This window comes from Giraffa tippelskirchi, chromosome X (assembly GCF_054371585.1).
Source record: "Giraffa tippelskirchi isolate mGirTip1 chromosome X, T2T-mGirTip1v1.2.pri, whole genome shotgun sequence".
In the NCBI taxonomy this organism is placed as follows: domain Eukaryota; kingdom Metazoa; phylum Chordata; class Mammalia; order Artiodactyla; family Giraffidae; genus Giraffa; species Giraffa tippelskirchi.
This window is the reverse complement of record NC_137289.1, coordinates 85,329,851-85,355,214: the sequence shown is the minus strand read 5'-3', so window position 1 is coordinate 85,355,214 and position 25,364 is coordinate 85,329,851. Positions and strand designations below refer to the sequence as shown.

General features: G+C 38.7%; 1 protein-coding gene across 1 annotated transcript; it reads left to right on the top strand.

Annotated features, from left to right (window-relative positions):
• Positions 1 to 4,716: 4,716 nt before the first annotated feature.
• Positions 4,717 to 13,168, top strand: CDX4 (caudal type homeobox 4). Its single transcript, XM_081566930.1, has 3 exons — positions 4,717 to 5,215; positions 11,568 to 11,713; positions 12,962 to 13,168. Exons 1-3 carry the CDS (start codon positions 4,717 to 4,719, stop codon positions 13,166 to 13,168), a joined length of 852 nt encoding a protein of 283 aa, XP_081423056.1.
• Positions 13,169 to 25,364: the final 12,196 nt, after the last annotated feature.

Below are 25,364 nucleotides of genomic sequence, written 5' to 3'. Positions count from 1 at the left end.
ATGTTTGTCCTTGGGCCTGTCACTAAACCTCATTGAATCTCCATTCTCACCTCTATCCCCCACCACTATAAACCAGGGCTGATACCATCTACTTCCTTTGATTGTAATGACACTAATGGAAGTTCACATTGGAAAGGAGCCAGCGCTGCTCCTGACCTGGAGTACACGCTCTGTGAACTGGGTTTCTGGTTCTATTTCCCTAAGAAGATAGCAGGCATTTGCATTTCTCTTTTTCTTTCAGAGAATCAGCCTACCTTAATCCTCTCAGACTCAGTCTGAGTCTCCTTTAATTCCAGTGTGGAGTTTGTAGTCTCCTCATGTATGATTGGCCTCTCTGTCTTCCTCCTCTCTCTTCTGTAAACCCTTCCCCTGACCTATCCTTCTTAAGTTTGGGACCTTGGCATTAAGCAATAGCCCTTGCTTGCTTCCTTATACATACCTTCTCTCTTCCAGAGTTGATGACACCTTTTGATAGCCAAGAAACACATTTTTCCACTATATTGTCTTTTTGCCTCCATCTCAAAGCCCAGACTTTCCTCATTCTTTTTCTTCTCCTAACCCAGATCTGGGGTAGGGTGGTTACAGATCCCTGGCCATCCATCACTCCAAGGAGTACTTGCCCTGACTATTCACATTCCTGTGAAAGAATATTAATCTTTCTCCAAAACACTCCTTGGTCTTGCCCACACTGCAATACTTTGGAGTAGGCCAGAGCCCTAGTGGCTCAGTGGTAAAGAATTAACCTGCAATGTAGGAGATGCAGGTACAATCCTTGGGTCAGGAAGATCCCCTGGAGTAGGAAATGGCAACCCACTCCAGTATCCTTGCCTGGAAAACCCCATGGACAGAGGAGCCTGGTGGGCTACGGTCCATGGGGTCACAAAAGAGTCGGACATGACTTAGCAACTAAACAACAACAGAGCCTAGTGGTGCTCATTCTCGTGAGTGTCTGGCCTTGCAATTACAAAAGCCCATCACAGTGACAAAGATGGATGGAAAGGCCACAAGGCTCCTTTCTTGTCCCAAGACACATCACTAAATTTCCAAGTAGCTCAGGCAGGTAGGTAAGAATTGGTAGGTGGAAGGACGCTGTTTACAGAGCCCAAAGTGCAAAGCTTGAATTGAGAGACAACAGTCAGGGATGTCCAAACTGCTCTGATAATCCTTGTATAGCTTGAGCCCTGATCCTCAGCCTGTGGGTTTTGACTTTTGCTGCTGGCTATTCTACTTTCTGGAGTGCTGCAGTCCATGGGGTCGCAAAGAGTTGGACATGACTTGGCGACTGAAAAACAACAACTCTGCTTTCTGCAGTGAGGTTCCCTCTCTGATTAATTTCCAGGTTAAAAAAAAAGAAATCAAAATTTCCAGTCAAATAAACTAGATTGAACCTTCCTGCCACTCCACATCTCTCCCCCACCTTCCTACCCCCACATTCTACTCCCATCCCCAGAAACAAACAAACAAAAACACAAAACTAAAGTAATCTTAAAGCTAAGTTCCACTAAGCACTGGACAACCTACTGGTTTCTCTTCAAGACATCCTTAGAGTTGAGTCAAAATGGTGATTTAAAATCTACATTTCCAAGGTCATTTATTGATTCAGCATACAAATGTTTCTTGAGATCTTACCATGTGCATGACACTCCATTCTGCAGGGCTCAAACATGCCCCCTGATACCTTTTCAATGTGCTCAAATTCCAAAATATTCAGATAAGACCCCAAATAACACTAAGATGGACAAGAATAGTATTAGTCAGTGGGGGAGTTGATAAGGGGCTTCAGACAAGAGGAAGTACACTCTCTGAGAGGAGTATCATAACGTAAGACTTTCGGGAGGAAGTGACATTTAAGCTGAATCTTCAAAATTAGAGAGAATTGAAACAATTTTTATGCATAAAAACTGTCTAGGCATAAGCAAACATACATTTTTTAGTGAAAGAGTGTTGGTCTGGGAGTCATCAGACCCGAGTTAGAATCTCAGTTCTGTCATTCACTGCCTTAAAGACTACCTTCCCCACTCAGGCCCTCTGTTTCCTCATAGATAAAATGACAATATTTGGTTAGTTTAGTCTTAAAGTTCCTGAGTATGCTTCCATCCTGATATAGCTTTTCAAATGTCAGATAGACCAGTTTGCCTCAAGATAGAATAGGTGAAAGAGAATAATGCAAGGGTATTGGGTCTATGTTATGAAAAGGATTGAATGTAGGGCCTGGGAGCCTGAGCAGAGAAAGAAAATAGAAGCCAAGTCCCAGGCCTAAGCCCTGAGGTTGTACATTTTGCCTGGTTCCAATTTAAGAACATGAACTTTGCAATCTGAGCTGCTTAGGATGGGAACCTAGCTCTACTACGTACCAGTAGTTCATTTAAATAGTCATGCCACCTCTCTGAGCCTTGGTTTCTTTGTCTCTAAAATGGGAGTGATAGTAAGTAAAGTTGTGAAGATTGAATGAGGTCATGTACACAAAGTGCCTATGTATGTGTGATTTTCCTGCTCCTTAGTCCCTTCTCTCCAGTGCCATGTTTTAATTAGTCTTTGCTTACCAATTATTTTTGTTCCTTCTCTTCCTTCTCACTTTTCAATGCAGGCTTCAAAATATATCCAGAATTCAACCACTCTTTTCCATCTCCAATGCCATTCACCTGGATTATTGCAATAGCCTTTTACTTAACCAGCCTGATTTTATTTTGCCCACTTACAGTCTATTCTTAATCCTATGGCCAAAACAATCTTTTCAAAACTTAAGTCATGTCACTTATCTGTTCAAAACCCTACAATGTCTCCATATCTCACTTTAGAGTAAAAGCTTAGAAATTAAAAATGACCCACCCTATTAATGTTTGGACCTCATCTACCTGTTAGCCACACTTCCTTCTTGCTATTTCTCCAATAAAAGACAGGCTTTTCTTTTCACTTGCTGCTCCCTCTGTCTGGATCCTCGCCTCATAGCTCAATCCATCACTTCTTCTATATTTTACTTAAATATTATTTCTAAATAAGGTCCTCTCAGACCACCATATATTAAATTGAAACATCCTCTAGCATTCCTTATTTTCTTTGCTGCTTTCTTTTTCTTTACAATGTTGATTATTACTACCTGACATACCATAAAATTTAATTACTTATTAGTATATCTCCCCTTGAGAATATAAGCTTAATAAGGGCTTTGTTCACTATTGATGTCTCCATACATAGAATAGCACCTAGCACTCAATGAATATTTGTTGAGTAAATTAATAAATACAGTGGTCCTGTGCTGTGTGCCAAGTGTTGTTAAACAGTTTGCATACGTCATCTCAGGAAATCCTGCCTTCAAAATACAGACACTGTTAGTATCCCTATTACACAGGGGAAACCCTGAAACTCCCAGAAGTAATGTGATATTTCCAAAGCCAAAGAGGGATTAGTTAATGAAGGTGCCAGGTTGTGTTGGACTTTATGGAGAAGCACATTCTCTGAATAGGAGCACATCTCGAATTAAAGGTTGTGGTAGGCTTTGGGAGGGGGCAGGAGTGAGGAAGAAGGAATGTGCGTGCATGCTAAGTCACTTCAGTCGTGGAGGGAGAAGGAATACTGGAATACAAACTGGTTTTGTCATCAAGAGGTGATCTGATCTCTTGAAGCAAAATCTTGAGTTCATTGGCATCTACTGGCAACTACATGTCTTTTTCAACAATTTTAACTTTACAAAGGAAATTGCAAGTGTGAAAGCAAGTTGGAAGCTTCAGCTGCCCTGGATTTGAGTCTGCAGGAATTTGGGTCCTTGTGAGTACTGGCAGAAAGAGACACTCAAGCAAGACTAGTGAACTGACAGGAAAATAAGAAAGCCCACTATCCACAAGAATCTTCTCCTTCTTTCCTTCCTTTTTTTCATAACGTCCTCTCTTTATCTTTCTTTAATTTGTACACATTTGTAAAACATTCAATTAATCCAGCCTGTCATCTACTGGAATATAACCTCAGGAAGGCAGAACAGGAATGTTTGTCTTGTTCACTGCTCTATCCCCTGAGTCTACAACAGCCCAGCACATAGTAGGCACACAATATATAGTTGTGAAATGAATCTCTGTCCTCAGAAAAAAAAGCTCTCCTCCTATTGGGGGGTGGGCAATGAAGAGAAGGGAGAGCCCTTTTTAGTACTATCATGGGCCAGTGCCATGTGGAGTGCCTGTGCCAGGGACTGTGGGCAGAGAAGATACCAAGAATGCAGACTAGGTGCAGGAGATCAGTGTAAAGGGAAGAAGCCACAGGTAAGGACCAACGAACAGGATTTTTCCCTGATTCTGCACCTCTCTATCTCACTTTGCCGGGAACTGGTCAGAAACCTCTGGAGGAGCTCCAGTTTCCAAAAGCGCAAAGTTAGTGCTATGGAATCAGGTGGACAAAAGCAGAAAGATGAGATTGAAAGGCACAGGATCTCTTGGAGAGGGTGTAGAGTGAACAAGTCCTTGCGAAAGTGAAATGGCCGTTCATTTGAATGCAAATGCTATGTAAAAGCCTAAAAGCCCCTTGACGTCAGCCCAGCAATTGGGGGCCCGTCTATACAGGGCTACCAGTCACCTGGAAACCGTCAGGGTAGGAAACGCCTATGGAGTAGTCGGAGGGGTGTGCAGCACAGCTAAACTTCGGGCTCTCTACTGCTTCTCAAAGTCGGGTTGGGACCTAATAGGGACTTCAGGATGCCTTAGGGAGCTCCTTTCTCATATACAAGTCACTATGTACAGAAGCTGCCTTTTGGAAAAAGAAGCGGACATGTACTCCAGCACTCTCAGGAGCCCCGCAGGAGGTGGTACCGCAGGGGCTGGTGCCACTGGGGATGGTGGCAGTCCTCTGCCAGCCTCCAACTTCTCAGCGGCCCCTTCCTTTGCGCACGACATGGGATATCCCCATATGCCCGGTATGGATCCTCACGGGCCACCGCTGGGAGCCTGGGGGTCACCCTATAGTCCCCCTCGTGAAGACTGGAGCGTGTACCCCGGGCAATCCAGTACTACGGGCACGGTCCCCATGAACGACATGACCTCGAGCCCCGCCGCTTTCAGCTCACCGGAATATAGCAACCTGGGCCCCGCAGGGGGTGGAAACAGCGGTAGCAGCCTGCCACCACCAGCCGGAGGATCCCTTTTCCCCATCAACGCCGGCATCGCAGACGAGAGTTCTAGCAGAAGCCGTCACAGCCCCTATGCATGGATGCGCAAGACAGTGCAGGTGACTGGTGAGTAATCGATACCAATGCTCTGACCCTTTTCCTTCCTTTGCTTCTCCTCCACTTCTCTTGGCCTTTTGGTCCTCCTACTTCTTAGACTTCTCTCCGGACAGCTTAGCTAAGAAGACCACTACGTTGCTTACTGCCCAGGGCCCCAGACCACAAATGACCTCCCTCACTTGTGCCTCTGCTCAAAAACAGAGTGTAGTGCTTGGAACTAAGCCGAGAGTAGGGGACTTTTTCATCATTTTCTGATCAGCCAAAGGAGCAACCGCGGTGACGATGGACATACTGAGCCACAAAGATCAAGATCCAACCCTACAGTTGCCCGGGCAGATGGGAAAACAGATGCACGGGGAAGGTCAGTGGGTGAATGAGGAGAGGACAACTACGTTTCTCTATGCCCAGTCACTGCTGCTTGCCTGTTCCATTTCAAAGCCTTCCCTATCTGAGCAGGTCGGTTTCTCCCCCAAAGCTGGTGATGTTCAACTTAGATTCAGTGCTTGATTGGCAATAGGCGGTCCAGTTTAGCCACAAAGGCCCTGGTGGCAAAATGGCCTCCTCACTCTGGGCTCTCAAAGAAGCTCCAGCTTCCTTTGCCCAAGCTGGCAGGAACCAGCTGAATTCAAACCCAATGCCTTTGTACAACTTTCCTTCCACCAATGGAAAGCTACAGCACACCACTGGGACATAATAAGCTGCTCAATCCTAACATCCTCTGGGTGTGCACCAATATCAGCCCAGCATCAATAAGGTTAAAGGAATTAAAGCCCTCCTAACAGTACAGGCAGACATTTCGAGGTGCAGGGACTGGATACAGGCTTGTCAGGACACATTGGAAAGCCCAGAGATCTCAGCCTAATGCCAACTCACGCTCCTACCAGCAAGCTACTGGTTGGCGGCTACTGGGAGGAGGGTGTGCGCAGAGGTGTGGGGTGGGGGGTACTCTGCATACTCTGCTTTAATCTTGGACAGGGGCTGGAGGAGGGAGGTGGGGAGATGTTTGTGTTCAGCTATAGTTGTGCTTTTATCACATTCTTATTATTCCAACTCATCACTCCCTTTCATTAGAGAAAATTAGTAAAATTCAGCTCTATCACTTTCATCCCTCTGGGGAAGAAATGACATTTCAATAGCATTTGCCCATAATAATTATGCTTCTGCTCACAGTTCTGCACTTTTTCTCTGCTTAAAAATAGAAAAAGCAAGAGGGTGGGAAGGGACCAAATTTTATCATTGAAAGTACTCAGCCTGGAGGAGGCAGTTCCAGTTGATTAGGACATTACTAGAGTAGCAATCCCAAATTAAGAGTAGAGCTTAAATACTTAGCTCTAAAGTATAACTAAGTCTGCATATTGCTTTTTGAAATAAGAGTGAGTCGGTGGGCTAAAAAGAATAGAAAGTAAGCTTAGGGTGGGGCACTGTCAGGGCTGTTATTATATCTAATCGTAGGGTTGTAATTAACACCTATTCATTAAGACCTAACCATCAGCAAAAGACACAAAAGCCAGAAAAGTGGCCGCTCCAGTTCAGGATTATGTTTTGAAATACTTTAAAAGAGGAAAGTCACTAGTATGTTGTTTGGAAGACAAAACAATGGGAAGAAAAGGACAAGCTAAAATAATTATCTTGAGTCACGAATTTTCTGTTTAAAAGAGAAAATATGATGGGTTTCTCTGCTTAATAGTCTTCATTTGCATTTGTCAGAGTCTCTCTTTTGTATAATTCTGGTGCCAGGGAAAGTTTAGAAAGGGACTCTAAATTACTCTATGGAGTCTTCATCATTAGCTCAGTCTTCAAACCTTGTTGTACAATACCATCTTCACAAGATTTTCTCTCCAACTTCTATGAGAAATTCTAAATTGAATGATTTTAGAACCTCACTTCTATGAGAAATTCTAAATTGAATGATTTTAGAACCTCACTAACTTGTGGCAGTCTATCCTATAAGTGAGGCTTTATTAAATTCAATCACCATTTCATTTTAATGTCTTATAAAAATACCCCTTTGCTATATTCTTGCAGTCTAAGTACATATTTAGCAATGATTTAAGAATATGATGAAAAGTACGGACCCTCTTCCAGAAAAATGCACAAGGACACGAATGTACATGTACACACTTCATTTTTTCCACCAGATTTTTTTAATTTTTATCTATTTTTTGGTCTTGCCAAGCAGCATACAAGATCTTAGTTCCCTGACCATGGACCAAACCCATGCTTTCTGCAGTGGAAGCACAGAGTCTTAACCACTGGACTGCCAGGGAAGTCCCACATATGTTTGTTTTTTTTTAATAATTTTGGGAGACTCATGGATCCACTGAAAACCCTTCCATAGATCTCAGGTTATGAACTGATAACCTGAGAAAAATTAAGCTGATCACCTCTCTGTATCACTCCAAACCAAAAGGCACCCATTTGAATGTTTAGTAGATAGTGAGTGTCAAACAAATATCTGTTAAGTGAATAAGTCAGACCTTCCTAAATTTTATACTTCACTCTGTAGTATTATAGGACATTTGACTTACAGCTGAGAACAAAACAGATGATCTACAAAGTGGAAGTAACCCCTCCTTGATTATGGTAGTCAAATGAAAGCTCTTTATATTATCTAAGAATGTTTTAACTAGCCTTAAGTTAAAGAAACAAAAATATGCATATTAGGGGACAATTGGAAAACATTTCATAGTGATTATCATGGCCTTTGAGTTTTGAATGAGAGAAAGGGGACTGACATACAGAATAAATGACTGTCCACTAAGTGATTTGATTTAAAAGTGAGATATTTTTATTTCCACTTTGTTCCCCTAAGTAGTCTGTTTGAAAACATACCTTGTTTTAAAAATTATGTGAAAAGGAACCTTACAGAGATATTCCATGAAAAGTTCATCATTTTCATATTTTAAACATTGTCAGTTTAAAAACTCAGGGTTTTCATATTTTAAACATTGACAGCACTACTCTAGGAATTTTTTCATTTGGTTTTTATTTTACCCAGAGTTGTACCCTTGTATGAGTATTGGAAAGGCAGTAACCTAAGCAGGGCTGGAGAGGGGCTTTGTTTTTAGGGGTGGGAAAGAAGAGGAGAGAAGGAAGTGACTTTGAATAATTTTGATTAACCCACTGGACAAAAGACAGAAAACCAAGGAAGTTAAAAGGTTTTCTTCAGTTAGGACATTTCAGAAAATGAATTACTTAGTAACTCCTAAAGCTTATCATTATCTTTCTTGGTTTTGATCATTTTTTTTAATTGGACAATTTTTATAAATGAATTTGGATGCAATTTTTAACTAAAAGCAGCAAAAGATTACCATTGCATGGAAACTCATTATGATGGTGTTAATTACACTCTGTTCCCTATTGAAAGGGATTGGTGTTAATCATCTTTACCCTCACTGTCACCATCATCATAATCCTTAGGTTTTGAGTGTGCTTTTCTGCCTAACAGCACTTTCACAGCCAGTCTCTCAAATGAGCACATTTAGGTGATGATAAGTCGTCATATATAATGACATTTGTTTGCAAACTCTGTAGGGATCCTGTCTTCTTATGGGAACTACAGAGGTCTGTCAAAGTTTTTGGTCAGGGCCAGTAATGAAATCCCACCACAGAGCTTTGAAGCAGCCCTGTAATACAACTTAAAGTTTGTTACTTTCCTAGATTAACTCACAATAGTGCTGGAGAAGGGGAATCCCTCACCCTCGGCACTGTCATAGTCTCTGGGAGAAGAGAATGGCTTGAACAATAAAAGCTATTGCTTTTAGCACTTTGTTAGTGTTTTAGTATGGAAATACGGTTCTATGCTCCACTAGAAAATGTCCAAAACCCAGTCAATCAGATTTCATCATTTAAGGGAAGAGACAATGAAGTAAGTGGAAAGAAAACAGCTTGGGAGGAGGGACACAAGAGGAGCACCAGGAAAAGAGAATTCATTTCTCTTCATTAAACGTGCAGACATTATTTCCAACTAATCTAGTCTTCCTGAGGTCTGAGGTCTTATCCATAAGATTGGGGCAACAGACTTTTTTTAACACTTTGCATGGCTTTGATATGCAGCCTGACTCTTCCTCATGCCTCCTTTCTTTAGGGGTTATATTGCCGGAAAGGGTAAGGATTTTCATGGCAAATAAAGAGGCCTGGTATTGACTTTATTGTCCTCAGAAGAAACTGCAAGAGGGGAATTTATGACCAATGGGGGTGGGGAAGAATTGCAACCTTTCAGAATTCTTGAAGTCTGGTTATATTTACTGATTATCAAAGAGTTGAAAACAGACACACACACATTAAATTTTAACTTCTGCCTCAAGTTAGAATTTAAACACTCAGTCACTTTGGGATTAGGAATGGTTTTAGGGAACATCTCTTCAAAGATATATTTTAATTCTAAGATTTGAGGTTCTAGAAATAAATTAAACCTCAATGGTTTCATTGTGACCTCAAATATATATTCTGCCTTTGTAACATACCAAATTCCAGAACTTTGGTTTCCTAGATTCAGAAAAGCAGCTGAAGTTTGTTTTCTGTATCTGTGAGTCTGTTTCTGTTTTGCATATACATTTATTTGTATTATATTTTAGATTCCACATATAAGTGATAGCATATAGTATTTGTCTTTCTCTGTCTGACATTTCACTGAGCATAATATTCTCTTGGTCTTGCCAGGTTGCTGCAAATGAAACTAACACAATATTGTGAATCAACTATACTTCAATTTAAAAAATTGATATAAAAAAATCCCATGAAAAACAAGCAAACAGAGAAAACCAGCTCATAGTTTGAGCCTTTGAGATAGATTAACTGACTGGAGTTCATCATTTTCCATTTTCAAGAAGGAAAGTTTTGTTTAGTTCTTTAGTCCATGAGTTAACCGTAAAACATATCTCTCATCTAGAACTTGTTTCTACATTCACGTCCCCTTTTTTTTCTTTCCTGGAGATGAAAGGGTGTCTGACATTTGTTTAGGGCTTGTAAATTCCAAACCAATTGGCTGGTGTTCCTGAATGTAAAGAGGGTTCAAGATGGGATCTGATGCTGTGTCGCTCCTTTGTTAAGCTTGTGCTGCATCTTAACACCTCAATGGAGTTTAGGGAAACATTTTAAAGAAACCTTTGTCTTACAGATCGCTCCCCAAAACTTCACATCAAAAACAACCAGGGAAGATCAGAAAGGGTTTGCCAAAAGCTATAGAGAAAAGGAGGAAGATCCTGGAGGGGGTTAGAAAAATTGAAAAGAAAAAGAAACTTCCTAATCACCTTTGGAAAATTTAAAAGGAGGAAATAAAACTCTATTTGAAGGAGGGCATGAGAAATTAGTTAAACGTTGTAACACAAAGCAAATGTTTGGATATCCTTTCAAAGAATACTAGAATACCCATTTTATTCTGGTAAAGTCAACACCCCCTACTTCCTCCACTCATTTTCCATTCGGGAATAAAAATTTGTTTAAAACTCCCCCAAAAATCCCTGGAGAAGGAAATGGCAACCCACTCCAGTATTCTTGCCTGGGAAGTTCCATGGACAAAGGAGCCTGGTGGGCTACAGTCCATGGGGTTGCAAGAGTTAGATATGACTGAGTGACTAAACAACATCAACAACAAAAAAACTAAACTATTTTTTCTAATAGGTAATAGGAGCTATTGTAGAACAGAATCTAAGTGACAAAAGATGTTTTCTTTTTTAATTACCATCCAAATGAAATTCTCTCTAGAATGTGCATGTAATAAGAATGTCAGTATCACAAAACAGTTTGCTACACTTGGGCCATTCTTATGCTGCCCAGCATATTTAAACTAGGAATAACATTTGGCACACTGGACTTGGAGTCAGAGATATGTGTTTGGGTCCCCATTCCTAAGCCCACTAGCACAAAGCCACTTACTTACACTGAGCCTCGGTTTCCTTATCTGTACAATGGGAATAAGACACATTCTGCATAAGTTGAAAGGGTAGGTGAGAGAGAGATTCAACAGGAGACAACATGAAAGAACTGTGTACAACATAAATGGAAGTGCATGTATAATGGATGGTGCTACTATTGCCAATACTGTTCTCATATGTGAGTGGGAAGGGAATGAAAATCATGGCTAAAGTATTTGCTTTAAAATGCTTTGGTGTAACAATATGTCAGTGGCGCTGTGATAGATGTGTTGAATATATGTGTGTGTGTATGTGTGTAAAATAACCACGGATGACAAAGTACTTAATGAAGAAATGGACTTATGACATATTTGGTTCAAAAAATGTACTTGTTTTATATTTGAAAGTAATAGCTAAGTGTAGGAACAGTGGCTCTGATTTCTCCAACCAAAACAATCTCCAAAGGAAAAAAATATGATTAAATACACTCCTTTCTCCCCTAACAGGGAAAACCAGGACAAAAGAAAAGTACCGTGTAGTTTACACAGATCATCAAAGGTTGGAGCTGGAGAAGGAATTCCACTGCAATAGATATATCACCATTCGGAGAAAATCAGAGCTTGCAATCAACTTGGGCCTTTCTGAGAGACAGGTACACCGAAAGTACATTTAACATTTTTCATATAAGCATTTTAATAGGCTAAGACTTTAGGGACATCTGTAAGCAGAAGGAAAGCAAAAGAAGACTAAGCCATTCTCAAAGCTTTCCTAAAGCCCATATTTTTCCTATTGAACCTCCTAGTGTGGTGGGCACTATGTAGGTGTGGAAACAGGGTGGGGACATAGTGGATGGAGAAGGATTAAAATCCCCATACAATTGGTCAGCCAAGTCAAACCCTTGATATGATTTCCCAAGTAGTTATAATCTATGTGTGAAGTGGAAATCTGTCAATCATGGCAATTATCTGGCTTATATCAGTCAAACTGTAATAGTAAATGAACACCAATGCTTATACCTGAAGCAAGTTTTTCTGTTATTCAGGCTAGGAGATTTAATTTTCTGTGGTCTATGTAATCCTACGATTCCTGCCTCAAATTTAGCTTACTGTGGATACTCAGTGAAAATTAAATCTTGGCAAGAATCAGTGGTTTCCACTCATTCAGATTTTGACATGACATAACTACTTGATGTTCTTTTTTTTCCACTAAGGTCTAGGAGTAATCCTGGATATCATAAAATTCTAGAACTGTAAAGTCCATTAATGTCTTATCCCAAGTAGTCTGCATTTCAACCATTTACAAAGGCACACTGATATCACAGCAAGAGATACAGTACTTCATCACCCTTGTTCACCCAGTTCTCTTTCATTAACCTTACTTTTAAAAAAAATTTTACATGGCATGTAGGATCTTAGTTCTCAGACCAGGGGTCAAACCTGTGCCCCTTGCATTGGAAGTGAAGAGTCTTAACCTCTGGACTGCCAGGGAAGTCCCTAACCTTAGTCTTTTCATGACAGATCATAATCACCTTTGCTATTTAAATCCCTCCCTTTTCATCACCATGCCTCAGAATCTGCCATTCTATCATTATTTATTTTTACCTGTACAACAAAGATGGTGAGTGAGGTATAATGTAAAGACTACTGCATTCAGAGTCTGAGGCCCTGGGCTTGATTTCAATTTCATCCCATGCAAGATATTTTCCTTCTCTGAGTCTCAGCTTTTTTAAAAACCTGTTGTCAAATGGGCATACTTCACAAGGTCATTGTGAGGCTCAAGTGATGCATGTGAAAGGGCTTTGTAAATATTAATACTAAAGTCCCTGAACAATATCAGCAATGACGTTGAAAAATGCATTCAGTATGTTGCCCCATTAAATCCAAAGCATTTTTTGTTTCAGGTGAAAATCTGGTTTCAAAATCGCAGAGCCAAGGAGAGAAAGATGATCAAAAAGAAAATATCCCAGTTTGAGAACAGTGGAGGCTCAGTGCAAAGTGACTGTGGCTCCATCAGCCCTGGGGAACTACCTAATACTTTTTTCACCACCCCATCTGCTGTCCATGGATTTCAGCCTATCGAGATTCAGCAGGTCATAGTCTCTGAATGAAATCTGAATGAAAGAAAGGCAAAGAGAAATGGAAAATGCCCTTCCTTTATCGTTGTCTTTTTGGTCTCTTAAGATATCAGCAGGGGAGTTGCAACATTAGGTAATAATTCCTTGTAAGACAGTATTCAGAATGAGTGGATGCACCATGGATTGAAGATAATTCAAGGATCACTTACTGTTAGGAACTATACCTAGAAAACTCATGTGTTTGATGCTACGTCAGTCACTCAGGGAACTTGGTGGTAAGCTGTATAACTGAAAGCTACAGTCACAAGCCCTTGCAACTCTATTCACAATTTCAGAAATTTGCTTGTGAAAAGACCATAAAAAACAGTTCTGCCAATATGCACATTTGTGTATGTACACTTGTGTTCATCATTTGATGCAGAATGGTCCTTTGACACTCTTTTTGGGGTGGGGAGAAGGTAAGCAGAAAGGTATCTATCTCTAGCTACCTTTTTAAGTGTTTGATTCAAAAGTTAACAGAATTTTCATAACAAGACAAAGGTTTATTAAAACATCAGGAGGTGATTCTGAATCTTCTGTCACTTGTTATTAAAAATAATAAATTTTAAAAAGGTTTTGTCCCTTGATCATACTTGTCTAGCATCAGTTATCTCAGAACTCCCAACCTGCAGTGTCAATTTCAAATCTTGCCAAAACAATGAAATCAGACTAGAACAACACAGTCAGCTTGGTTGAGTCATTAGAAAAGGCAGCTCTCCAACACTCAAAATAAACTCTTCGCCTATTCTGCCTCTCTAGTCCATTTACTATTAGAATGTGAAAAAGCAGTGAGATTGAACATGAGTACAAGGATAGTATATGTTCTATAGTTTCTTTCACTGCCATCATCTTCAGTCTGTTTCATTTTACCTACCTATCATGTCAAAGCAATGTGGTCCAAGAAGCTGCAGTTTACAGGTTACAAACACACAACTTAGGCTATAGTGAGCAGAGTTGTCTGGAGTTTGTTGGTCCAGTTTACTGCTTGCATATCAAAGTGATCAGAGGCTTAACTCTGAATCATTTTAAATTGAGATGGTTTAAAGGAAAATGTGATTAAAGTAGAAAATCAGAGCACAACTTTCCTTTTCAAAAATCATCTTTGGGTTGGGAGTGAGAAGTTTATCCTCCCCATCCTTATGCAAATCTCAGAAAGAGGGTGCCACCTCATTGCCTCCAATAAATATGGGCCAGACAAAAGGTCATCTAAATAGCTGATCACAGAAAATCAGCATTAAAATAAGTCCTTCCAATCTAATAAAGGGAAGGTGGGAATCACAAAGGTGAAGAAGCTAACTTCTGAGTGTACTTGTCTACTTACACTCAGAAGTTAGCTTCCTCACCCATAATATCCCCCAACAAAGGTACACCTTTGGCAATAGCAGTTGGATTTCCCTGAGGATTGTTCTTTCCTGCTGTAAACTTTTTGTTTCGTGAAGAAGAAACATTTCTCTATTTTTATAGATTCTAATTTTATAGAACCTGTTAGCAAAGCCACAATATAAAGCTTTTTTTCTTAGTAGTACATTGCAGCCACTTCCTCTAAGAAGGCATGTTGATTCTTTCTCTGAAACCTGAGAAAAATATATACACTCTTCTTTTAAGGTTATATTATGGTGGTGTGGAGAAGGAGGCGACAGAGGATGAGATGGTTGGATAGCATCACCAATTCAATGGATGTGAACTTGGGAAAACTCCAAGAGATGGTGAGGGATGGGAAAGCCTGGCATGTTGCAGTCCACGGGGTCACAAAGAGTCAGAAACAATTTGGCGACTGAACAACAACAATGGTGGTATGTGCTGGAGGTGTGTAGACAAAAAGTTAAACACAAAAATGCAAAAGTTGCGTTAAAAGTAGGTTCCAATAAAGAATTTTTTCTGGTGTTGGGGGGTGAGATTCAGAAATGAAAACATGCCAAATGACTGACAGTGTTCAGCTAGGGTATCGGGATTATGCAGATTTTCTTCTTTTCATTGCATTTCAAATGTATGCTGTTTTGCAATAGAAGTTTCCTTAAGAAACATGCTTTCACCTCAGATCTTTAGTTGATCTTCAAGTAATTTGCAACTTTAGCATCCTACTTGCAATTTATAGAAGTGTTTCAACTTCCTAGTTCCTTACTTAAGGAAGGCCTTTGATCTAGTCTTAAAGTTGTTCATGTACAGCTACAAAGATAAGTCTTTGTGAGGGGCTGACTTCTTTTCAAAGGAGAAAGGAAGCTGTGAGGGTCTGACTTCTTTTAAAAGAGAAAGGAAGCAAGACCCAAGGGATGTTTTCTACTCTTGCTTCAGATCCAGAGAATCTAGCTGTTTTTCTCATTTGGAACATTTCAACATTATCAAACAAAGCCAAGAAGGGCAGGAGGAGCTAGCAAGGGAGTTGGGTGGTGGGAGGAAGGGATATATTATAATAGGATATGAGGAACATTTGGGGGGGTAGTAGACATGTTTATTATCTTAATTCTGGTGATGGTTTCATGAGTGTATACATATATCAAAAAATCAACTTACTTCAAATATATGCAATTTCTTGTATGTCAGCTATACCTTAAGAAAGGGGCAAGCAAATTTAACAATGTGTTTCTAACTGTAATAATAATACAGCAGGGAGGAAATCACTAGAGGAGTTAGTCTATGGAGATAGTCACCTTAGATAACATAGATTCAGCCCTCAGGTAAGATCACTTCCTTGTATACTCATGTTTGAGTGTGCTGTTGAGGAAGGACACCAATAATTCATCATTGATGATTCTTTCATAAAATGATGGTGGGTTTGGAGGGTAGGGAGAGACCAAGATATGTTGACACTGAATCTTGAAGTATGAGTATCAATGCAAAGCAAAGAAGTCCCCTCTGTGATCTTTCAGAACCAGTATTGTGAGTTGGAAGTAAAAGTAGCTATTCACATCGAATAGAAAGAGAAGCACTGGTCAGAGGTGGGATCAAGATGGCAGAGTAGAAAGACCCTGAGCTCATCTCCCCCCATGAACACATCAAAACTACAACTACATAAAGAGCAACTCTCACTGAGAATGACCTAAAGATTAGGAGAATGGCTCTCCTACAACCAAGGCTGTAAAGAAAGATCCATACACGGTTTGGTAGGAAGGCAGGAGAAGTGATCAAGTCAGGACCTACATCCCTAGTGGGTGACCCAGCAGGTTCAGGGATCCTCCTCGGGGAGCAAGGGGTTTAAGCCACATATTAAGCACCCCAGCCATAAGGTCCAACATTCAGAAATCAAGTTCCCTTATATGATTTGAAAATCAGTGGACCATAACAGAGGGATGTAAAAACCAAGCCTCCACTCTTGAAGAGTTCACACACAGACTTGTTGGCTCCCAGTCGCAGAATGGATGCTGCAGATTGGAAAAATGAATGGTGCTCTGGCCAACCTGCCAAGACTGCCTCAGCATGCTCCACAGCCTGTACCAGGCTACCACTCCAGCTCCTCTTGCTTTAGAACTGCTCCCTACTAAGATGGAGGCCACTATTACCAATGCACGTGTTCTCATTGGGGAAGGGATAGAGACAGCTTGGGCTACAGTCTTGCCCTTAGCCAGAGTGTAGATTGCCTTTGCCAGTGTGTACATACACCAGGGAAGGAGCAGAGCCTGCTCAATAGCGTGGTTCCAACTCCTTTGGCTCCAACTCTGCCTCTCATAATGACACACACACCAGGGAAAAAATGAAACCAGCTCAGAAGTGCAGCCCCAGGCCCTCAGGCCCCAGCCACAATTCCAATAGGGCAGCAACTACTATTGTGCTTAGGAGAATCCCCAATTCACACTTGGCTCTGTCTCTAGCACCTCTGATTCCGGCTCTATCTCCAGCCCACTGTACCCAGAGAGAATATGTAATTCATGCCGACTTCAAATCCAGCATTCCCAACAAGCCACCAGGCATATGCAGACTGCACAGTGATGTTTTCACACAAGGACATGGCTTCAAGATCAGAATAGGTAACTATTTCCCCTAATTTCATACAAACAGATAAAGTTAAACAAAATGAGAAAACAGAGAAATAGGTTTCAAATGAAAGAACAAGATAAAGTCTCAGGAAAAAGCCCTAATGTAACAGAGAAAAATAATTTACCTGAAAAAGAATTCAAAGTAGTAGTAATAAAAATGTTAAATGAACTCAGGAAAAGAATAGATGAACAGAAACAGAACTCTAACAAAGAACTAGAAAATACAAAAGAGAACCAATGAATGCAGAAAAATACAACTGAAAAGAAAAATATACTAGAAGGTATTAACAGCAGATTAGGTGATACAGAAGAAACATAAATTATCCAAAAGATATAAAAGTGGAAATCACCCAATCAGAAGAGTAAAAAAGAAAGGCAATTAAAAGAATGAGGACAATTTAAAGGATCTCTAGTACATCAAGCATACTGGCATTCATATTATAAGGGTACCAGAAGGAGAAAAGAGAGCAAAACGGGCAGAAAATGCATTTTATGAAATTATGACTAAAAAATTCCTGAAGAAGAAAACAGAAGTCCAGTTATAAGAAACATAGAAAGTCCCAAACAAAATGAACCTAAACAGACCCACACAATATATGTCCAAATTAAAACAGCAAAAGTTTTTTTAAAAAGGCACCATACACAAGGGAACCTTCATAAAACTATTAGCTGATTTTTCTGCAGGAGGTTTGCAGGCAAGAAGGGAGTGCCATGATATATTTAAAGTGCTGAGAGAGAAAAACCTATGAACTAGAATATTCTATCTAGCAGAATTATCATTCAGAATTTAAAGAGATAAAGAGCTTCTCAGACAAGCAAAAATTAAAAGCACTCATCAATACTAAACCAACCTTACAAGAAATGTTAAAGGGTCTTCTTTAAATGAAAAAGAGAAAGCTACAGCAAGAAATAACAAGTTACAGGAAAGGAAAAATTCAACAGATAAAAGCAAATATGCAGTAAATACAGTGGATCAATCACTTAAATAAATCAGCACAATGGCTAAAAGACAAAAATTATAAAATCAAATGTAACAATAAATAGTTAAGGAATAGATACGGATTTTTAAAATATGACAACAAAAGCACAAAACATGAAGGAAGACAGTAAAAGATGTAGGTTTTTTTAGAATGCATTTGAACTTAAATGAGTATCAGTTAAAAACAAGTAAATATACTTACAGGTCAACTACATGAACTCCATGATAGCCAAAAATTAAAAACCTACATTAGAAACACCAAAATTAGCAAGAAAGGAATCCAAACATAACACTAAAGAAAATCACTAGCTTCCGGTTCAAGATGGTGGTGCTCATCTCCTCCTGTAAGAGCACCAAAAGTGCAACCATCAGCTGAGCAACAATCCACAGGAGGATGCTGGAACCCACCAGAAAAAGATACCCCACATCCAAAGACAAAGAAGGAGGCACAGCAAGATGGTAGGAGGGGTGCAATAATGATAAAATGAAATCTCATACCCACTGGGTGGGTGACTCAAAAACTGGAAAACAATAAGACCAAAGAAACTCTCCCACTGTTGTGAAGGTTCTGAAGACCACGTCAGGCTTCCCAGCCTGGGATCTAACAAAGGGACTGGGAATCCCCAGGGAATCTGACCTTGAAAGCCAGTGGGGTTTGATTATAGGACTTCCACAGGACTGGGGAAAACAAAGACTTCGGTCTTGCAGGGGACAAACTAAATCTTGCATGCACCAGACCCAGAAGAAAGGAGCAGTGACCCCATAGGAGATTGAATCAAAATTACCTGCTAGTGTTAGAGGGTCACCTATGGAGGCATGGGTCTGCAGGGGCTCGCCACAGGCACAGGGGCACTGGCAGCAGCAGTCCAGGAAGGTCCCCCTTCATGTAAACCCTCTTGTAGGTCACTGTTAACCCTACCACAGAGCCCGTAGATCACAGGGCTAGGTTGCCTTAGGCTAAACAACTACCAGAGAGGGAATGCAAACCCACTCATCAGCAGATAATTTACTGATCAAGGCCCTGCCCACCAGAGCAAGACCCAGTTTTTCCCACAGCCATCCCTCCCATTGGTAAGCTTACACAAGACTTGTAGCCTCCTCCATCAGAGGTCAGACAGAAGAAGCAAAAGAACCACAGTCCCACAGCACCTAAAAAAAAAAACACATTACAGAAAGTTAATCAGGATGAAAAAGCAGAAAGTTATGTCCCAGATGAAGGGACAAAGTAAAACTCCAGAAAAACAAATAAATGAAGTAGAGATAGGCAACCTCCCAGAAAAAGAATTGAGAATAATGATAGTGAAGATGACGCAGGATCTCAGGAAAACAATGGAGAAGATGCAAGAAATGTTTACCAGAGATCTAGAAGAACTAAAGAACAAACAAACAGAGGTGAATAATACACTAGAGGGAATCAATAGCAGAATAATTGAGGCAATAGAATGGATAAATGACCTGGAGGACAGAATGATGGAAATCACTGTTGCAGAACAGAATATAGAAAAACAAATGAAAAGAAATGAAGACAGCCTGAGAGACCTCTGGGACAATATTAAATGTACCAACATTCACATTATAGAGTTTCCGGAAGAAGAAGAGAGAGAGATAGGACCTGAGAAAATATTTGAAGAAATAATAGCTGAAAACATCCTTAACATAGGAAAGGAAATAGTCAATCAAGTCCAGGAAGCATAGAGAGCCCCAGGCAGGATAAACCCAAGAAGGTTGAGACACACAGTAATCAAACTGACAAAAATTAAAAGACAAAGGTAAAATACTAAAAGCAACAAGGAAAAAAAACGACAAATAACATACAAGGGAATTCCCATCAGGCCATCAGCTGATTTCTCAACAGAAACTCTACAAGCCAGAAGGGAATGGCACTATGCATTTAAAGTGGTGAAAGGGAAGAAACTAGGACCAAGAATACTCTACTCGGTAAGATTCTCCTTTTGATGGAGAAATCAAAAGCTTCCAGCCAAGCAAAAGTTAAGAGAATTCAGCACCAACAAACTAACTTTACAACAAATGCCAAAGGAACTTCTCTAGGTAGGAAACACAAGAGAAGGAAAAGACCTACACAAAATAAATCCAAAACAAGAAAACAGTAATAGGATCATATATATCGATAATTACCTTAAGTGTAAATGGATTAAGTGCACCAACCAAAAGACATAACTGGCTGGGCAGATGAAAACATGTACATATATGCACATGCACTTACACTTACCACATCACTCTGCTTGACACCCCCCCCCCAATTGTATGCAATTATTTATATTGTTAGGTTAGTCATGTTTCCATTATGGCTTGCAATTACAATTATCTTTCATTTTTTGTCTGGCTATTGATTGTGAAAACTAATAAACATCTTTTACTATTGTGATTATGTAACTGTTAATCTCTTAATAGACTTGTATCATGATTGGTCAACAGAAAAATAATAGAATTCTATGTCACCAAAACTACAATCTAATAGAAAAACATGTAATCACTTTTTAAAATCCATATGCCTATCAGAATTATCCTGGAATTTTTTGAAAAATACAAATACCTAGGTATTGCTATTCTTCTCCAGAGCTCCAGATATGTTTCTAATGAGCAGATATGTTTGAAAACAGCTGGACTATATGATGATCTCTTACTTTTATCTAGTTTGTTTCACTTTTTCTATTTCATATTCAGTGCTCCTATTTCATTTAGTTTGTTTTCCAATTTCTCCATCTTTTCTTTTTTTTGATGTTCTTTCTCAACCCTTTATTGCAAGCATAGTAGAAAAGCTTTTGTATGCATATATATAAATAATATGTGTAATATGTATATTTTAGAAAACATGAATTTTTTCCTTAGAAATTTATGACACTTTGATTCCACTTGTTTGACTTAGTATAAATAGAATGCTAGATTTATAATTAAAAAAATAGATATGCAACAAGAATGAAAGTTTGCTACATAGCACAGGGCACTATAGTCAATATCTTGTAATAACCTATAATGGAAAATAATTTCAAAAATAATATGTGTGTATATGTATAACAATCACCTTGCTGTGCACCTGAAACTTTGGTTTTGTCATTCAGTCACGTCCAACTCTTTGCTACCCCATGGACTGTAGCCCACCAGACTTCTCTGTCTGTGGTATTCTCCAGGCAAGAATACTAGAGTGGATTGTCATTCCATTTTGCAGAGGATCTTCCTGACCCAGGGATCCAACCCTGGACTCCTGCATTACAGGCAGATTCTTTACCATTTGAGCTACAGGAAGTCCTCTTGAAACATTGTATGTCAACTATTATTCAATTTTATATATATATATAAAGAAAAAAAGGAAAGGAAATCATCAAACCACAAAGGAAGAAAGTAAATGAAAAAGAACAGAAAACAAGTAACAAATTTGCAATAAGTATGTACCTATTAATAATCACTTTAAATATCAATGCTTCAATCAAAAACATAGAATGACTGAAAGTGAAGGCTAGAAAAAGATATTCCATGCAAATGGCAATGAAAAGAAAGCTGGGGTTAGCAAAGCTCACATCAAACAAAGTAGATTTTAAAATAAAATCTATAACAATAGACAAAGAAAAGAATTATATTATGATAGCAATATTAATACAAGAAGAGTATATTATAATCATAACATATATATATATACCTAAAGAAAGTAAATATTAACAGGCATAAACAGAGAAATTAACAATAATGTAATAATAGTAGGGGACTTTAACACTCCATTCACATCAATGGACAGTTCATCTAGACAGAAATCAATAAGGAAACAGTAGCCTTAAATGACACATTAGACCACTTGCACTTAAAATATATCTACAGAACATCCCACTTGAAACAGCAGAATACACATTCATTTTAAGTGTGCATGGAATGTTCTCCTTCTCCAGGACAGGTCACATACTAGGACACAAAATAAGTTTCAACAAATCCAAGAGGATTGAAATTATGTCAAGCATTATTTCCAACCACAATGGTATGAGACTACAAAAAATTACAGGAGGAAATATGGGAAAACAAAAACATGTGTAGATTAAACAACATGGTCACTAAAAAAAACCAATGAAGAAACCAAAGAGGAAATAAAAAAATACCTTGAGACAAATGACAATAAAAACATAACTGTCCAAAATTGATGGGACACAGCAAAGCAGTACTAGTAAGGAAATTTATGGTGATACAGGCCTATACCAAGAAACAAGAAATATCTCAAATAAACATGTAATCTACCATCTAAAGGACTTAGAAAAAGAAGAACAAACAAAGCCCAAAGCCATCAGAAGGAAAGAAACAATAAATATCAGAGCAAAAATAAATAGAATAGAAACAAAAAATAAATAAATAAAAAAGATCAAACAAACCAAGAGCTAGTTTTTTGAAGAGATAAAATTGATAAATCTTTAGCTAGGCTTATTAAGGAAAACATGAGAGAACCCAAATAAACCAAATTAGAAATAAAAGAGGGGAAATTACAGGAATACAAGCAATCATAAGAGAATATTGCACACAGCTATACTCCAAAAAATTGGAAAAATGAGAAAAAAAAAAGGAAAGATTCCTAGAAACATACAATTTCCCAAGACTGAAACAGGAAGACACAAATAATTTGAAGAGACCAATTGCTAATACTAAAGTTGAATCAGTAATCAAAAACTCCTAACAAATAAAAGTCCAGGACCAGACAGCTTCACAGGAAATCTACCAAAAACATAAAGAAGAGTAAATACAATTCTTCTCAAAACAATTTCCAAAAACTGAAGATAAGAGAACACTCCCTGCTGCTGCTGCTGCTGCTACTAAGTCGCTTCAGTCATGTCTGACTCTGTGCAACCCCATAGACAGCAGCCCACCAGGCTCCCCCATCCCTGGGATTCTCCAGGCAAGAATACTGGAGTGGGTTGCCATTTCCTTCTCCAATGCGTGAAAGTGAAATCGCTCAGTCGTGTCTGACTCCTAGCGACCCCATGGATTGCAGCCTACCAGGCTCCTCCGTCCATGGGATTTTCCAGGCAAGAGTACTGGAGTGGGTTGCCATTTCCTTCTCCAGAGAACACTCCCAAACTCATTCTATTAGACCTACTTTGCTCTAATACCAAAACCAGATAAAGATACCCACCTCCAAAAAAGAAAATCATAGACCAATAGAGATGAAAAATTCTTAAAAAAAAACATGAGTAAACCAAATAAAAAATACATTAAAGTGATCAGACATCAAGATCAAGTGGGATTTGGATGGTTCAATATTCACAAATGAACAATGTGATACACCACATTAACAAAAGAAAGGATAAAATCACATGATAATCACAATAGATTCAGAAAAGGCTTTTGACAAAAATCAATATCCTTTTACAAAAAAAAAAAACTCTCAACAAAGTGGATAGCAAAGGAACATATCTTAACATAGCAAAGGCCATGTATGACAAACTCAGAGCTAATATCATATTAAACTATGAAAAGCTTAAAGATATTCTTCTAAGATCAGGAACAAGAAAAGAATGTCCACTTATCACCATTTATATTTCACATAGTTTTGGAAATACTAGCCACAGCAATTAAATAAGAAAAGGAAATAAAAGGCATCGAAATTAGAAGGGAAGATATAAAGCTGTCATTGTTTGCAGATGACATAATACATACATAGAAAACCCAAAAGATTCCACCCCAAAACTATTAGAACTAATATATGAATTGAGTAAATTTATGCAAGATTAATATACAGAAATATGTTTCTTTTCTATATATTAATAATGACTATCAGAAAGAGAAATCAAGAAAACAATTCCATTTACAATAGTATGAAGTAAACAAAATAATGAGGAATACATTTAATTAAGGACTAAAAGACCTATATTTTGAAAATTAGAAGAAATTGATGAAAGAAATCAAAGAAAACATAAATAAATGGAAAGGTATCTCATTTTCACGGACTGGAAGAATTAATACTGTTAAAATATCTATACTATCCAAAGCAATTTACCAATTTAATGTAATCCCTATCAAAATAATTATGACAGAACAGAACTAAAACAAATAATCCTAATATTTTTACAGAAACACAAGAGACCCCAAATTACCAAAGTAATCTCGAAAAAAAAGAACAAACCTAGAGGTATCATGCTTCTTGACCTCAGAATATATTACAAAGCTACAGTAATCAAGACAGTATGGTACTGGGAAAAAAAACAAATATACAGATCAATGTAATAGAACAGAGAACCTAGAAATAAACCTACACACATATGCTCAATTAATCTACAACAAGTGAAGCAAGAATATACAATGAGAAATGACAATCTTTCAATAAGTTGTTTTTGGAAAACGAAAGCTAAAAGAATGAAATTAGAGCATTTTCTCACACCATATACAAAAATAAACACAAAATGGGGTAAAGACCAAAATGTAAGATCATAAAAAATAGCTTCTAGAAGAAAACATAGGTAGTACTCTCTTTGACACAAGCCTTAGCAATATTTTTTTTGGATCTATTTCTAAAGGCAAGGAAAATAAAAGTAAAAATAAATGAACTAGACCTAATCGAACTTTGAAACTTTTGCACAGTGAAGAAAACCATCAACAAAATGAAATGACAACCTACTATACTAATTGGGAGCAGATATTTGTATATGATATGACCAGTAATTGGTTAATATCCAAAACATATAGAGCTCATCCAACTCAATATCATAAAAATCAAACAACCCAGTTTAAAAATGAGCAGAGGGCCTGAATAGCCATTTTTGTAAAGAAGGCATTCAAGTGACATGAAAAGATACCAACATATGAAAAGATGCTCAACATCACCAATCATCGGGGAAATATAGATCAAAACCACAATGAGATATCACCTCACATCTGTCAGAATAGCTATTATCAAAAAGGCAAGTAATAACGAGTGCTGGCAAAGATTAGGATAAAAGGGAACCCTAGGATACTGTTAGTGAGAATGTCAGTTGGTACAGCCACTATGGAAAACATTATGGAGTTTTCACAGAAAATTAGAAATAGAGCTACTTTATGATCCAGCAAAATTTCAATCCTGGGTATTAATCTGAAAAACAACAAGTTCAGTTCAGTTCAGTTGCTCAGTCGTGTCCAACTCTTTGCGACCCCATGAACTGCACCATGCCAGGCCTCCTTGTCCATCACCAACTGCCGGAGTCTACCCAAACCCATGTCTATTGAGTCGGTGACGCCATCCAACCATCTCATCCTCTGTCGGCCTCTTCTT